This window comes from Eubalaena glacialis, chromosome 6 (assembly GCF_028564815.1).
Source record: "Eubalaena glacialis isolate mEubGla1 chromosome 6, mEubGla1.1.hap2.+ XY, whole genome shotgun sequence".
NCBI classification, from domain to species: domain Eukaryota; kingdom Metazoa; phylum Chordata; class Mammalia; order Artiodactyla; family Balaenidae; genus Eubalaena; species Eubalaena glacialis.
Genome location: NC_083721.1, coordinates 69,221,991 through 69,236,083, shown reverse-complemented (window position 1 = coordinate 69,236,083; position 14,093 = coordinate 69,221,991). Strand labels below are relative to the sequence as shown.

Sequence of the window (14,093 nt, the reverse complement as noted above, 5' to 3'; positions counted from 1 at the left end):
ACCATCTGTAGGACTTGGTGGCAGGTTACAGATTGCAAAAGAAAGGAAAGAGCCAAAGATGACCGGAGAAAAAGGTGGTGCTGTTGATAAAAATTAGGACGCAGAAGAAGCAAAATCCTGTTTGAGAGAAATGGCTTTATTTATTTATTTAAATTTATTTTTGGCTGCGTTGGGTCTTTGTTGCTGCGTGCGGGCTTTCTCTAGTTGGGGCGAGCCGGGGCTACTCTTTGTTGTGGTGTGCGGGCTTCTCATTGCGGTGTCCTCTCTTGTTGCGGAGCATGGGCTCTAGGCGCGTGGGCTTCAGTAGTTGTGGCACGCGGGCTCAGTAGTTGTGGCTTGCGGGTTCTAGAGCGCAGGCTCAGTAGTTGTGGCGCATGGGCTTAGTTGCTCCACGGCATGTGGGATCTTCCCGGACCAGGGCTCGAACCTGTGTTCCCTGCATTGGCAGGCGGATTCTTAACCACTGCGCCACCAGGGAAGTCCCGAGAGAGATGGTTTAAGACACAGTGAGTTTGTTTTTCATCAGAAGAAATATTTGAGAAATATAATGCACTTTTCCAGGTAGTAAATTCTTATGGACTAAATTTCCTTACCCAGAAAATTTTCTTAATGGAAGCCTTTTCTGCCACAAAAGCCAGCTAGCGTCAGTGACCAGTGATTGCTTTATCCAAGTGTTTGAAATACACCACCCATTGGAGCCAGTTCCAGACTTTAACCATAGAATTGTGCCTGTTTTCCAGTCATCTTTTCAAGGTTTCAGACTTTCCTGAGGAAATACTTCTTGCAGTGCTTTTCTCAAAGTAATATGACTTTCCAACTCCTATACAGCCCAGGTCCTCTGGTGACCTGTTTTGCTTTTTGGTGCAAATTACTATCTTTGGAGAAACTTGCATCAGTGGTGAAATACCACTATGGTGGTCTTAAATCTCCAAAGATGAGTGGTTGCATCAGGAAACAGCACCTTAAATTCCTCTGATCTTGTAAGGAGGTATAATTTAAGTGGCTACAATTGGGAACCCAAAACTCATTTAATGAACTGTGCCATAATAATAATAATACCATATTTTTGAAAATATAAAACCTTACATCTTCAAAACTCTGGATTTACTTATTAGCACATTTTTGGGTAGAGTTTTTTAATAAGAAAGTTTTAGTCAGTATTTATTCATTTAATTATATACAAGTTCTAGAAGCTTTCCAGAACTTAAAATTTGTTTTTAATTCTGAATCAAGTTTTCAGTACACTGGTTTTCATAATAAAAGGTTTCACAACCAGACAGTATTACAAAAGTAAATGAGGTTTTTAAAGGTGATGTAAGGATTAGAGGTTACTGAGCCAAGATTTCTAGATGGGAGAGAAAATCATATCAAGCATAGACCAGGATCAAGTTTGCAGACAATCTGGAGATTCTGAACAAATCTCTGAAATCCAGTTGGTGTTCTACAGACTTGCCTATATAGGCCAGTGAAGTTTAAGTGCAGACATGTAAGCCATCTGTTTAATTAACTACTCTAAAATTTTGCTGGGGTTTAGTGACAGACTTAGTCTTTGATTCCCAGACTTTTCCAGTTGAGGAAACTGAGGCATAGAGAGATCAGATAACTTGTCCAAAGTCATCCAGCTTGTATGTAGCACAGCTGGGATGTAGTAGTGGTGGTTATCTCTGGGTACTTTTTATTTTTCTTTATGCTTTTCTATGTTTTTCAAATTTGCAGCAACTAACATTTATAATCTAAAGAGGCTTGGTTTTGTTTTTTTAAGAAAAACAGTGAGAATTATGTAGATATGTTGAAGGAATGGTTAACAGTTTTTAGTGACTAAAAACTGTGGTGTAAAGGAAGGGGAAATGGTCAGAAATGGCTTTATGCCTTACCTAGTCTCTTTATGACTGACCTAGTCTATTCCTAGGACATATCATCTAAATTGTCAGTAAATATTTAAATAAAATTACACACAATACTATTAAATTCATTCCTTTGTAAATAATAAAGCTAAATATTACATAAAACTTTTTAAAAAATTAAGCCTCTTTAAAGAACATTTTTAGATTTACAGAAAAATTGAGATAATACAGAGTTCCTGTATACTTCCCTCCCTTCTAAGTTTCTTCTAGTAAAATCTTGCTTTAGTGTGGTTACATTTGTTATAGTTAATGAACCAGTACTGATACATTATTAGCTTAAGTTCATATTTTATATTAAGGATTATTCTTTGTGTTGTACAATTATAGGTTTTGATGAATGTTTCCACCATTGTAGTATCATTCACTGCTCTAAAAATCCCCTCTGCTTCACCTATTCATCACTACTCCCTTACTTCCATCCCTCAAATCCCTGGCAACCACTATTCTATTGCCTTTATAAAAGTTTTCTGTTTTCCAGAATGTCATATATTTGGAATCATATAGTATGGAGTCTTTTCAGACTAGCTTCTTTCACTTAGCAATATGCATTTAAGGTTTCTTCACATCTTTTCATGGCTTGATAGCTCATTTTATTTATCACTGAATAATATTCCACTGTCTGAATGTACTACAGTTTATTCAGTCACCTATTGAAGGACATTTTGGTTGCTTCTAGTTTTTGGCAGTTAGGAATAAAGCTCCTGTAAATAATTCTTGTACAGGTTTTTGTGTGGACATAAATTTTCGTCTCAATTGGGTAAATGTCTAGGAGTGTGATTGCTAGATCATATGGAAAGCTTTGTTAAAAAAACAAAACAAAAACCTGCCAAGCTGTCTTTCAAAGTGGTTATCCTATTTTGCATTCCCACCAGCAAAAAAATGAGAGTTGTTTCTCCACATCCTTACCAGTGTTTGGTATTGTCAGTGTTTTGGATTTTAGCCATTTTAATAGATGTGTAGGGGCATCATTGTTTTGATTTGCAGTTCCCGAATGACATATGATGTTAAGTGTCTTTTCATATGCTTTTTTGCCATCAGTATATCTTTGTTGAGATCTTTTGCCCATTCTTAAATTCTTTGTTTTCTTATCTTTGAGTTTTAAGAGTTCTTTTACACAATAGAATTGGCTTGTTGGGCTTGTGCTGGCTTTAGCACCAAGTGTGTCCTGTTTCAGAGGTGTGGTTACCTATAGAAACAAAAATGAAATTAATCAAAAGTATACTATTTTGAAGAATCACTCATAGTCAAAGTAAGAGAGTATTCCAGTTTCTTTGAGTCTAATAATTGTGGGGGGGAAAAAGAATGGTGATGGTGCCAGAGAACTTTTTTTTTTTTTTGGTAGCTTTTTTTTGACAAGTGTAGGTTGTATGGCTGAATGGGTGCCTACTTTTATTTCTACAGTGAATTTGAGGATTTCCCTTCTACCAATTTCATAAAAGTTTTATGAAATTAAAAGCTTTGTTTGATTAAATTGTTCTTTGTGTTAATTTAGGTACCTCGTAGAACTGGGCTGTATCAAGCCACTCTGTGATCTCCTCACAGTCATGGACTCTAAGATTGTACAGGTTGCCCTAAATGGCTTGGAAAATATCCTGAGGCTTGGAGAACAAGAAGCCAAAAGGAATGGCACTGGCATTAATCCTTACTGTGCTTTGATTGAAGAAGCTTATGGTAAGATAGATTGTTTAATAGATGTCCTGAAATTATTTTTTTCCTTTTTCTCCATGCTTTTCTGGCTTGTTCCACACCTGTCATTAGCAAACTCTTACAAAAAAGTTGTTCTCTTATGAGTAATATTTAGTATGCAGAATTGGAAAAGAAGATGCATTGTAGATGTGAAGAGAAGCAAGTACCCTTTTAAGTTGAGCCCTTTTTACACTGGGCTGTTAGGATCTTCCATTCCCTGACTCTGCTTGCCATTGTGGGTACTTTTGTATTCTTACTAGTCCATCTGAGCCTCAAGGGCATCCATATCTACTGTAGACAACGCCCGACTCCACTCCTTTTCTCTTGTAAGATTTTAGAGTTCTGATTTTGAGTTGCATCCCCGAATTCCTGTGTTCCTTAAGTGTTCTTGACTGTAAAGGTTTCTAAGCGTTTCATTAGAAACAGTAGAGTCACTATCTGCCGTTTGGTTTCCTCATTCTTCCAATCTCAGTTCTAACTATACTCTTAATCACTGGTTTACCACTGTACTTTAAAGTTCCCTAAGTGATTTTAATGCATAGCCAGGATTGAAAACCACTGCTCTAGGGTTTTTTTATTCCTAAAATTGGAATTAGGGATCATAGGGCACATTCATCTTCAAATTTATCAGATAATGCAGAATTGTTTTCCAAAATGACTTTAACAGTTTACCATTTTTTAAAGGCCTGATTATAAAAACTATATTCCTGCTTAGTGTAAGAAATTTTGAAAGTATGAAAAGACAAATGTTCCTCTACCCAGATCTTTTGCCATAGGAGAGAAGTTTTGTTAATTTTTGGATGTGTGTGTATATATATATGTATTTTTTAATATGGATACATATATGAATATGTATTTTTTTCTTTTGAGCAGTGTTAACATTTATTTCCAGTATCGCTGTAGCAGTTAGATTGCTTATGGCTATAGGTAAAAGAAAGCCTAGCTCAGATGTGCTTGAACTTACTAAAGGGAGGAGTATGTGTTGGCTGATTGTTCTGGTTAGACTTCTTAGTTTAAGCAACAGAAATTGATTCTGATTGATTTAAGGATATTACACATTTGTTGAAATGATATTGGATAGCTCAGAGCCTAGGTAGATAGAACCAGAGCAAAGAATAAATTAGGCCACAGACACAGTCCCATAGGAGAACTTCTGTTCCTGGCCTTGGGCACAGGATGATGTGACTGTTATGGAAACGGCTGCTTCTGGGGACTGGCTGTTTCTTGCACACACGTTTAAGATGTCAGTTTGCAACAGTATTATTCAGATGTAATCCCAGCAATATTTTCTATGTTGCTGCAAGATGCTTATGAGATATAGAGAATCTTCCTTTTATGTCAAGAAAAGAGACATGGCAAAATATAGTTTTATTAGAATTTCCAACAGATATACAACAGATTTTTTTTTTAAATTCTTCATTCTAGGTCTGGATAAAATTGAATTCTTACAGAGTCATGAAAACCAAGAGATCTACCAGAAGGCCTTTGACCTTATTGAGCATTACTTCGGGACTGAGGATGAAGACAGCAGCATTGCACCCCAGGTTGACCTTAGCCAGCAGCAGTACATCTTCCAGCAGTGTGAGGCGCCTATGGAAGGTTTCCAGCTTTGAAGCAATACTCTGCTTTCATGTCCCCGTGTCAGACCAGGCTACCCAGTCAAGTCCTCTTGTGGAGCCCACAGTCCTCATGGAGCTAACTTCTCAAATGTTTTCCATAATACTGTTTGCGCTCATTTGCTTGCCTTGCGCACCTGCTCTCTTACACACATCTGGAAAACCTCTGGCTCTCTGTGGTGGAATACCCTTCTAATAAAAGGGTAACCAGAACGGCCCACTCTCTTATGGAAAACCCTAGGCTTTGGAGATCCGCACTTATATATTATAGAGTCATGGGAATATACACATAATAATGTGGCTCCCTTTTTTTTTGTGGGGGAAAAAAGAGGACTCCTCATTCCCTTTAATGTGGGAAAAAATACTGACATTAAAAGATGAGACTAAACCTTTATCTTGAATTTCACACAACTACTTGCAACAAGGGAGATGTTTAGACCTGTTGTGTACTTCAGAGTACTTTTCATGAGTTCTTCCACAGTGAACCCTTGGATTACCTGGTGGCTTTTTCTAGCCAAATTTGCATTAATCCTTACTGAGATTGGATGGTTTTCTTTCCTCTGTTGGCGCCATTCTCCACAGATAGTCAACCATCCGCTCCCTCACCTTCAGCCTTCAGTGAATGTGCTTTCTAGTTGTCAGGAATGCTGAAGAATTAACACTTTGACTCTTAAATGTGATACTGGTTTGAAGATTCCCTTAGAGCAAAAAGGAGAGGGGCACATATTAATTTGTATGGCTATTGCTTCTCTTTGGTCTTATGTGTCTTAGGATTTGGAAGTGGTTCAATTCTAATGCTGGTATGAAGATTTAGAATCCTTAGTGATCGAAACCGTATCCTGTAATTCAATAAACAAGTTAAAAACAAATAGAAAAAAAAAAGCCCTCTGATTTTCCCAAACTTAACCAGTGTGACTAGAGGCTGTGTTTCTGCATTAAAACAAATGTTTCAGGCTTTGTGGTCCTGATCAAGGTCCTCATTAAATTGGAGTTCACCCTAGGTGCTTTTCCCCTCTGTGACTGGCAAGTAACACATGCTTTTAAAGGTTACTTAGGGAATTCTTTTTTTTTCCCTTAGTTGGGTGCAGCTGGATTCTAATGTATTCATGCTGCACATAAGTAGCATCCTTATCTTAAATAACCATCTTCTGGACATGACCTGTTTAACCCAAATAAGGGCAGTGATCTTTTTCTTATAACCTCATTGTTCCCTAATCATTTCATTTCATCTCCTACTAGTACTACCCAGTCAAGTCCCCTCCATAAAATAAAAACAGTTCTACCTTCTGGCTCATTTAATGATGACTGCAATCTCTACCTGCAAATGGCGCTTCCAGTACTGTCTTCAGTGATCCACATTTGTGCTCAGACTGGAATGAAAAAATAAGCTTAATTGCCAAGAGAACTGCAACTGAGTTCAATACGACTTCTTGGTGCTAGTTGGCCATCTTGACTCAATGTTGGGATATACTATCAGAGAAGATTTTTTGTTGATGTGCTGTTCAAAATGAATTCTGAAGGAAAAGTTGCTCACTTTTTCAGAGAATATCCTTTTATTAAACCTCTTTAATTTTGTCCTCTTCTAGAATTCATTATAACCCCAAAGCGTAACTATTTGGAAGTTCCCCTGACAAGCTGTTATATATCTCTGGTAAATCCTGCTGAACTTTAGGGACATTCAGAGCTTTCATACCTCATCATGTTATTTAAGCAGCCAACTTATGTGATCTGATTTAAACTTTAAAAAATCCACTTCATTCAAAGTAGAAAGATACAAAGACAGAGGACATTTATCAGCCAAGCGTGTGATGCATTTTTTGCATCTAGTCTGTAATTGTGTCTGTGCTCTGGATGGATACCGTCTGATGTCTGTCTGTTATTGATGGAGCAGCCACCGCAAAACTAGTCAACTCCCATCTATAACTGTTACTTTTTCTAGTGCTGCTTTGTGCTGAAAGAACATTTTAGTTTACTGCACTTGACCTGTAAAAGACTTTGATCCTTTGTAATTTTAGGGACAAATTAGGTGGTTAATTTAAAGAAAAACTTTCCATGTTGCCTTTACATCACATTAAAATATAACTTCTTTCAGAAGGGTAATAGAAACACTGATTCATAGTAAAAATCTTTTTAGCTTTGACTTTTTCGTGGCTGAGTTTTTTTAAATTGTAAATTACTGGTAACATCATTTCTCTAGGATGTTTTAAATCATGTACCTTCTATTGGATAATTTAAAAAATTTCATTTTGATAAACCAATTTGAATGGAAAAAAATATAAAATTTGATAAACCAATTTGAATGGAAAAAATATAAAACAAAATTGTTTCCCCAAGTTAGCAAGAAGAGCATACATTGGGAATTTTTGCTAGCAGTTGCAGGTGTCTCAATGAATTAATTAAAACAAAGAAAGTCCATTTAACTAATGTCTATTTTCTGTCTAAAACAAGAGGAATTTATCTTGCTCGTGTCCTAGAAGTTCATGAGCCATGAGATATGAGCTAATTTTTTTTTTTGCAACGAATTTTTTTAAATATAAAAGTTGGAATTGATTAAAAGTTAAATCCCAGCATAACTGTTGTAACTGATAAAGCAGCCTTTTTGGTAATAGAATGACATTTAGGAGGTAGCTGTTGTCCTATTTTTAGTTCTCTACCTGGCAGATTGTATCAGTTTAGTTTCAGTTTATTGTATAATCTTATCACTAAGATGTTACTTATTACAAAAGCATGCTAATTTCAACACAGGAAAACTCTTCTGTAGTTTAATATATACTGATGGGGGGGTGGGGTGGGAAGTGGCTTGATTTTACTTTCCTCTCCTTTTCTTCCTCCTCCAAACTTTCAAAGTGTATTCTTTGAAATGAGAACTTTAGTGGGAAAAAAAGCATTGATAACATTTGGGATGTAAAGGCACTTTGTATCTGAAGGACCAGCAGGTAGATAACAGCCAGATTGAGAGACACCAAGAAAGGTAAAGATGATAGATATGAAGAATGGTGAGAATTAGGAGACAGAGTTCTCCATGGAACACTTTTAATTCATGTTGTCACTAAATAATTAGAACCCTTTTAAACTTAACTTATATCAGCTGTACTGTTTTCGAAAATTCTATTGCCCTAGGATTGTTCCTTCCATCTGCCAGATGAAGCTGAATGGGCTCGGGGTCATTTTTCATCGTTATTGTTACAGATATAAACTTTAACAGTTATCCCATAATAAATCTGAATTATTCCAGATTGTTGCTGACTTTGCATAAGAAAAAATATGTAGTATATTTTATTAATCAAACTTTGTCAACTATCCTTTGTTGTACATGGCCACCCACGGGCAACTATGAATTTACTTCTCTAGTGCTAAATAAATATTTCAGTTATTTAATACCCCAATTTGGGGTTGCATTATGAAAGAGTTTTCCTCAGGTTGAAGAATTTTTCTTTCTCGCTAATGAATTTTGTGAACATTTTTATATCAATAGGCAAGTCACTATAGCTGTTTAAGGGCTTGGGGCTTTTTACATATATTAGAAATTGTGATGTCTAAGGGTGATTTTCACTAAAGAAAAGGGATCCACTTTTAGAAAGAGGTATTATTTGCTTTTCGTATTTATTTACTATGTCCTACCTCCTACATTCCAAAATTTGCTCATTTGCAGAGACAGGTATACCTATATATGGAAGTCTCAAATCTGAATTTTTTGCCATCTGAAGTTAACAGAACCATTTTCTTCTGTTGTGAGGTGAGCAGAGTAAATATGTATCTACCCAGCTGGGAAATATTCTTGGCTATCTTTTTCTATCATCAAAAGTTAAAGTTACATATATATCTTTAAGAAGCTAAAGTAATTGAAGGCAGATGTAGTACTACTAGTACAGTAAGTCTGCTCTAAAACTTGGAGAATATTCTATAACATGCTTTATTGTCAGAAAAGGATAGGTAGTAACAATGGGTACCAGAGCATCAGAAGAATGTGTGATAAAGTAAAATAAATATTATATGCTGATTCTAAAAATACCAGATTGCTACTGGACATAAAATTCATCTGGAAGTTTGGGGTAAGAAGAAAGGATTAAGGGTAGATGAAGTTCCATTCTGTTTTCAGCTAGGGGTAGACAAGGAAGTCCCAGTCTGTTTTCCTACAGGTCACATAAAGGCAACTAGTCTTTATTTGAACCACTGTTGTGTTCCAGGTGCCTGGCTAAGTGAGGGCTTTCACTTTCTCTCATTTAATCCTTCAACTGCTCTTTGAGGTGGATAATTGTCATCATGTTATAGTGACAAAATCAACACTTAGGAGAATTCACTTTGCCTCAAGGTCACAGCCCTTGAACACTGTCTAAAGGTGGGGAAAAGCCCTGCAGGTTGTGTGTCCTGAAGAAAGCAGCAGTCACAGTGGTGGTGTTCTGTGCCAAGAATTCCCAGAACAAGACAGACACCGCAACCACAGCGGGGCCAACTCTTGTTTTGTTGGGCCATTCTTTCTTGTTCTTCCTTATCAGTCCCCTTGAAATGACTAAATCAGGTATGAATTGCTTTTAGGTTACATAATCTGGAGTGTAGACCCTCTCAGTCCGAACATCTTTCCCCTTCTGTGGTGCTAAAATTCTGTATGACCTGACAAGTTAAAAATAATATATAAATGATTGATTTTGAGTTTAGTAGCATAATGGCTAAACTCAAACATGTTCCATTCAACAAACTCAAATGTAGGAAGTACTGACAGAGAGGGAAAGGCTTTGGAACAAACAATGCTGCCATAGAAAGCAGTGCCATCCATGGATGTGAATTTAACACAGCTTACTTCCTAAAGGAGTGTCAACACAAGGAGTGTCCAAAGTTTAAAAAAATGACCTTTTAATGTATGTTGTTGAGTCTATGTTCTGCTTACCTCGTCATTTTGACCACTCTATGTCCTTTTTCAAAGTGTTCTTACACTTTGATTTGGAATGGTTCTAATGATTCTTTGTACTTGAATGTGGTTGGTCAGGCCATGGATGAGTGCCTTGCACACAGTAGACATTCAATAAATATTAAATGACTGAAGGAATGTGCATCTATGTGATATTAGTAAAGGGTACTTGGTTACCAAAGAAAGCTCAAAGGAATTCCTTTATGCTGCTGTTTGAAACAAGGATTAACAACTCTTTAGTGTCTCAAAATTTAAGTGCTTTATATGTAGTTCCCTTTCAGGAGACATAATTTGACCTGAAGTTTACAAAAGCAAACGCTGTCATAACACGGGTTTGTTATATTAAAACAAAAACAAAAAACCTATGCCTTCTGAGAAAAGTTAATGGGTATATTTTACAGGGTAACTAATATATAATCAACCCCATGTTTATATATACACCAGAAATAGCTCATCAGTCTCTTCTGGCATACTCTAAGAAGAAAAAATATTTTTGCCAATTATATCCAACCAATGTGGAAGTGGTGGTTGCCTTAGGCTATTAAATAGAGATTTTTCATTTTTACACATTGTATGTATTGCTGCATGAGAATACTTTCTTTATACATTCTTCCAATTTAAGTGACAAATCAGTAGAAACAGAAAGATGTATTTATTCATTCTGTGATTGCTTCTCTACCATTTTTGAGAGATTCCACTGACCAGGTATTTTTTCTGAAAACAAAACAAAATCTTAAAACAGTCTTAGTTCCTGCAGACTACACTATTATCCATAGTACACAATTGTAGGGTTTACAAATTTATTAAAGCTAGCTTAGATGACTGTTGCCCCTATTTCATTTGCCATTTTGAAAAAAAGTATTTATCTAATTTTAAAATCAATAATGGTCATTTCTGTGATCTTGAATGTTTTTCCAAAGAATGAAATTACTCTCTAAATTCCTTTATCTATACCCACTTAACCTGAGGAAGCCAAAGGAGCCCAGCGGTGTCCACAATATGGATCACTGCCCTATCTAAAACACTTGGCCCCAGCATTATTTATGGGTAAGGAGAAAATAGAAACCCAGAAGACCACAGTGGTGGGCAGAGATCTGCGCAGGCTGGAGTGCAAATTAGCATACAAAGAGTGTAGAATCTTACAAGATTAACTTCTGATAATGAGGAGAGCCCTCTCGGGAAGTCCACACTTACTGTTCTGGTTTGCTGGGGGCAGTCCCAGTTTTTAAATCAACACCTGCTAATTATTTTAGTGCCTCGTTTCACTTTTAAAAAGTCTCAGTTTAGATAAATTGCATGGCCACCCCATATTTAGCCCAAAGAGATGCTTGTATATTTAAATTGCTAGTGGTCTTAAGCAACTGGGTATGTATAGAGTTCTATTATGCTTGATTTTTGAGGTCTGGATCTGGTAATCAGTTGCTATGAAGGACGTCAGTCAAGTTGTTCCTTAGTATAGGAATCACTCCCAGGCCGTGTTTAAGGTCTGACACACATACCCACCCCCCACCCCCAATTTTTTTAGAATTAAAAAAAAAAAAAATGACCCATTTGTGGCAATATTTCTACTTACAATTGCAACTTTACTGGGTGGCAAGGAGAATAAACCTTTCAACCACAGATGAGACTTTCAGTTCTAAAACTTCTATGGGAAATTTAAAGAAACTTTAATGGTAGAGAAACTTCCAAATCACCTATCTGGTGAAGATTAAAAGTAGCAAAAATACAAATGATTAAAAACGGTACCGAGTAAGGAATTTTGCTTGAGAGCCCCAAATGCAAATCTCTAGTTATGGTTTCAGCCACTGTGGATTTACTTGTATCAGTATTCCCTATTCCTACACACTCCACAGTTGCTGACGCTCCCCTCCGCCCAAGGAAGTAAACTAATGCTTTGTCCTAATCCATAGAGACTACAGTATTAGGACTACATGTTAGTATTAGAACATGACTTATGAATAAAGATTTAACTAGTTATGTTCATAGCTTTTTCTTTACACGAGTTCCTGATGCTATTCATAAAAACACTGCAGACACCAAGAAATGAATTTTAATACTGAAATCTCTCAAATTTTGGGAAAATCTGACGCAAAATCATTTCTGGATATTTCTGTCAACACATTCTTAATTGTGTGCCCCCTCCCCCCCTCATGCTTGTGGTATTTCTAGTGGGCTAAATATACTCCAGTACCAACACCCATCTTAGCCCTCAGACCATGTGTTTACCTTGTCTAATTGCCTTTCTTTACTCTGTTGGAAAAATACAGATTTACTTATATTCTTTGAAACAAAGCCTATTCTTTGTTCTGTGAAGTGCTTTTAAATTTATTTTTTAATGAGTTACTTAGAGTGTTTCTAAGCTTCCCAGTAAAAATCACTCTAACCCTGGCAAATAGGAGGAAAGGAGAGGGAGGAGGTGGAGTTTAATGAGATTAAGATAATGTATAAAAATGGATGCTTCAAACCATTTTAAAGATGCTCTTCCCATTCTCAGCACCACATTGTGTTTATACTGTTAATTTGCACTAGCTAAGACAATTCCTGTCTAAATTCCAAACTAGAGTAGTAGGGTCTTTAAGTAATGAGGTTTTTACAGTTTATTCTAGGTGATCTAGTTATGCTGTTGTGCCTTATAAAAGCAAGACTTTAAATTATCCCCAGTAAGTATACGACAGGAGACCCTTTGTTTCCAAATGCTTTAATTGGTGACTGACAGAAAACATCCTGAGACACATTTGCGTCTTCACTTCAACTGGCTACCAGGAAAACCTTTCAAACAACACTAACAGCCTCTCTTGGGCACTCTTTATTGCGCAATTACGATCGACTCTCCCTATATGTGGGTTACACATCCTCACATTCAACCAATCACAGATCAAAAATCTTCCCCCTAAAATCCTGAAAGTTCCAAAAAGCAAAACTTTAAATTGCTTCATCCTAGCAACTATGTACATAGCATTTATATTGTATTAGGTAAGTAATCTAGAGATGATTTAAAGTATAGGGAAGGATGTGAGTAGGTTATATGAAAATACTCCAGCATTTTATACAAAAGACTTGAGCGTCCAGTGGATTCTGGTATGATGTTTGGCGGGGCGGGGGGGAGGGTGTCGTGGAACCAATTCCCTGTAGGTACCAAGGGACAGACTATACAGGATTGGAGAAACTAGTCAGGCTTCCATTTTTGGTAAACTTAGTCTTGTTTAAAGAGTAATTTACACCTGAAAAGCATCTATCCTTCACATATTTCACAGCCACTAATCATTTCTTAAAAGTAGGGAGGGCTGGTTAAAGCCTAGTTACGAGTAACCTTACACATTTCTTACCCCATTCCACCTTTTCCGCTCCAAGCACCTATGCAGATCTGAACTTTCCTTGTCTTTGGAAATTTAAACCATAAGGAAGTGCTAAGACAAAAGTCTGCTCATTTCCCCCGGCACTACCATGTCGGGCTACCTGGGCACTGGCCTTTAAAGGCCCCTAACACATATTCTTTATCCTTCCCGAAACGTTTAGGGACCACTTTTTAAATCAGAAGTCTTACAATCTGGGCGTAAATTTAGCTACGTCCCCCTCGCCTACTTGCAGCCTTTCGTACCCGCCACCAGGCTCTACACCACAGCAGGTGGAGGAGAACAGAATGAAAGCCACCTGTGCAGTCGGAGCTTACGCAGAGTCATCGGCGCTGGGTGGGCCCCGGTCTGCTAAAAAACGCGCGGTCTGAGCACCTTACATCCAAATGCGGGCTTAACCCTGCAGCTACGGGCATCGCAAAATTCAGTCCGTTCTCGTCACACGGTTTCCAAAAAGTAATGAATGTTCTTCGAAATACTCACTGCTTCCCACGCTAGCCAGTGAGGTATGGTAGAAGCCTTGTTCACTCTCCCTCTCGCCCAAGAACGCAGCCCACTGCTCGCGCGTGGAGGGCAAGGGTACAGAAGGCCGGAAGAAAACCTCAGGACTTTCTTTTGCGCAAGCGCA

General features: G+C 37.3%; 1 protein-coding gene and 1 long non-coding RNA gene across 2 annotated transcripts in view; one reads left to right on the top strand and one right to left on the bottom strand.

Moving 5' to 3' along the window:
• KPNA1 (karyopherin subunit alpha 1) overlaps window positions 1–7,947 on the top strand; it is a 73,806-nt gene extending 65,859 nt beyond the window's left edge. Inside the window, exons 13-14 of the mRNA XM_061194250.1 lie at window positions 3,397–3,575; window positions 5,016–7,947. Of these exons, the coding sequence (XP_061050233.1) occupies window positions 3,397–3,575; window positions 5,016–5,203 (367 nt within the window). The 3' untranslated portion in view covers window positions 5,204–7,947. The remainder of the gene's footprint in view (window positions 1–3,396; window positions 3,576–5,015) is intronic.
• On the bottom strand, window positions 137–14,048 carry LOC133093955 (uncharacterized). The gene is made up of 4 exons (XR_009701339.1): window positions 13,949–14,048; window positions 6,525–6,576; window positions 2,811–3,090; window positions 137–463 (listed from the first exon to the last, which is right to left on the bottom strand). It is a non-coding gene; the product is annotated as an uncharacterized LOC133093955 (long non-coding RNA).
• Window positions 14,049–14,093: the final 45 nt, after the last annotated feature.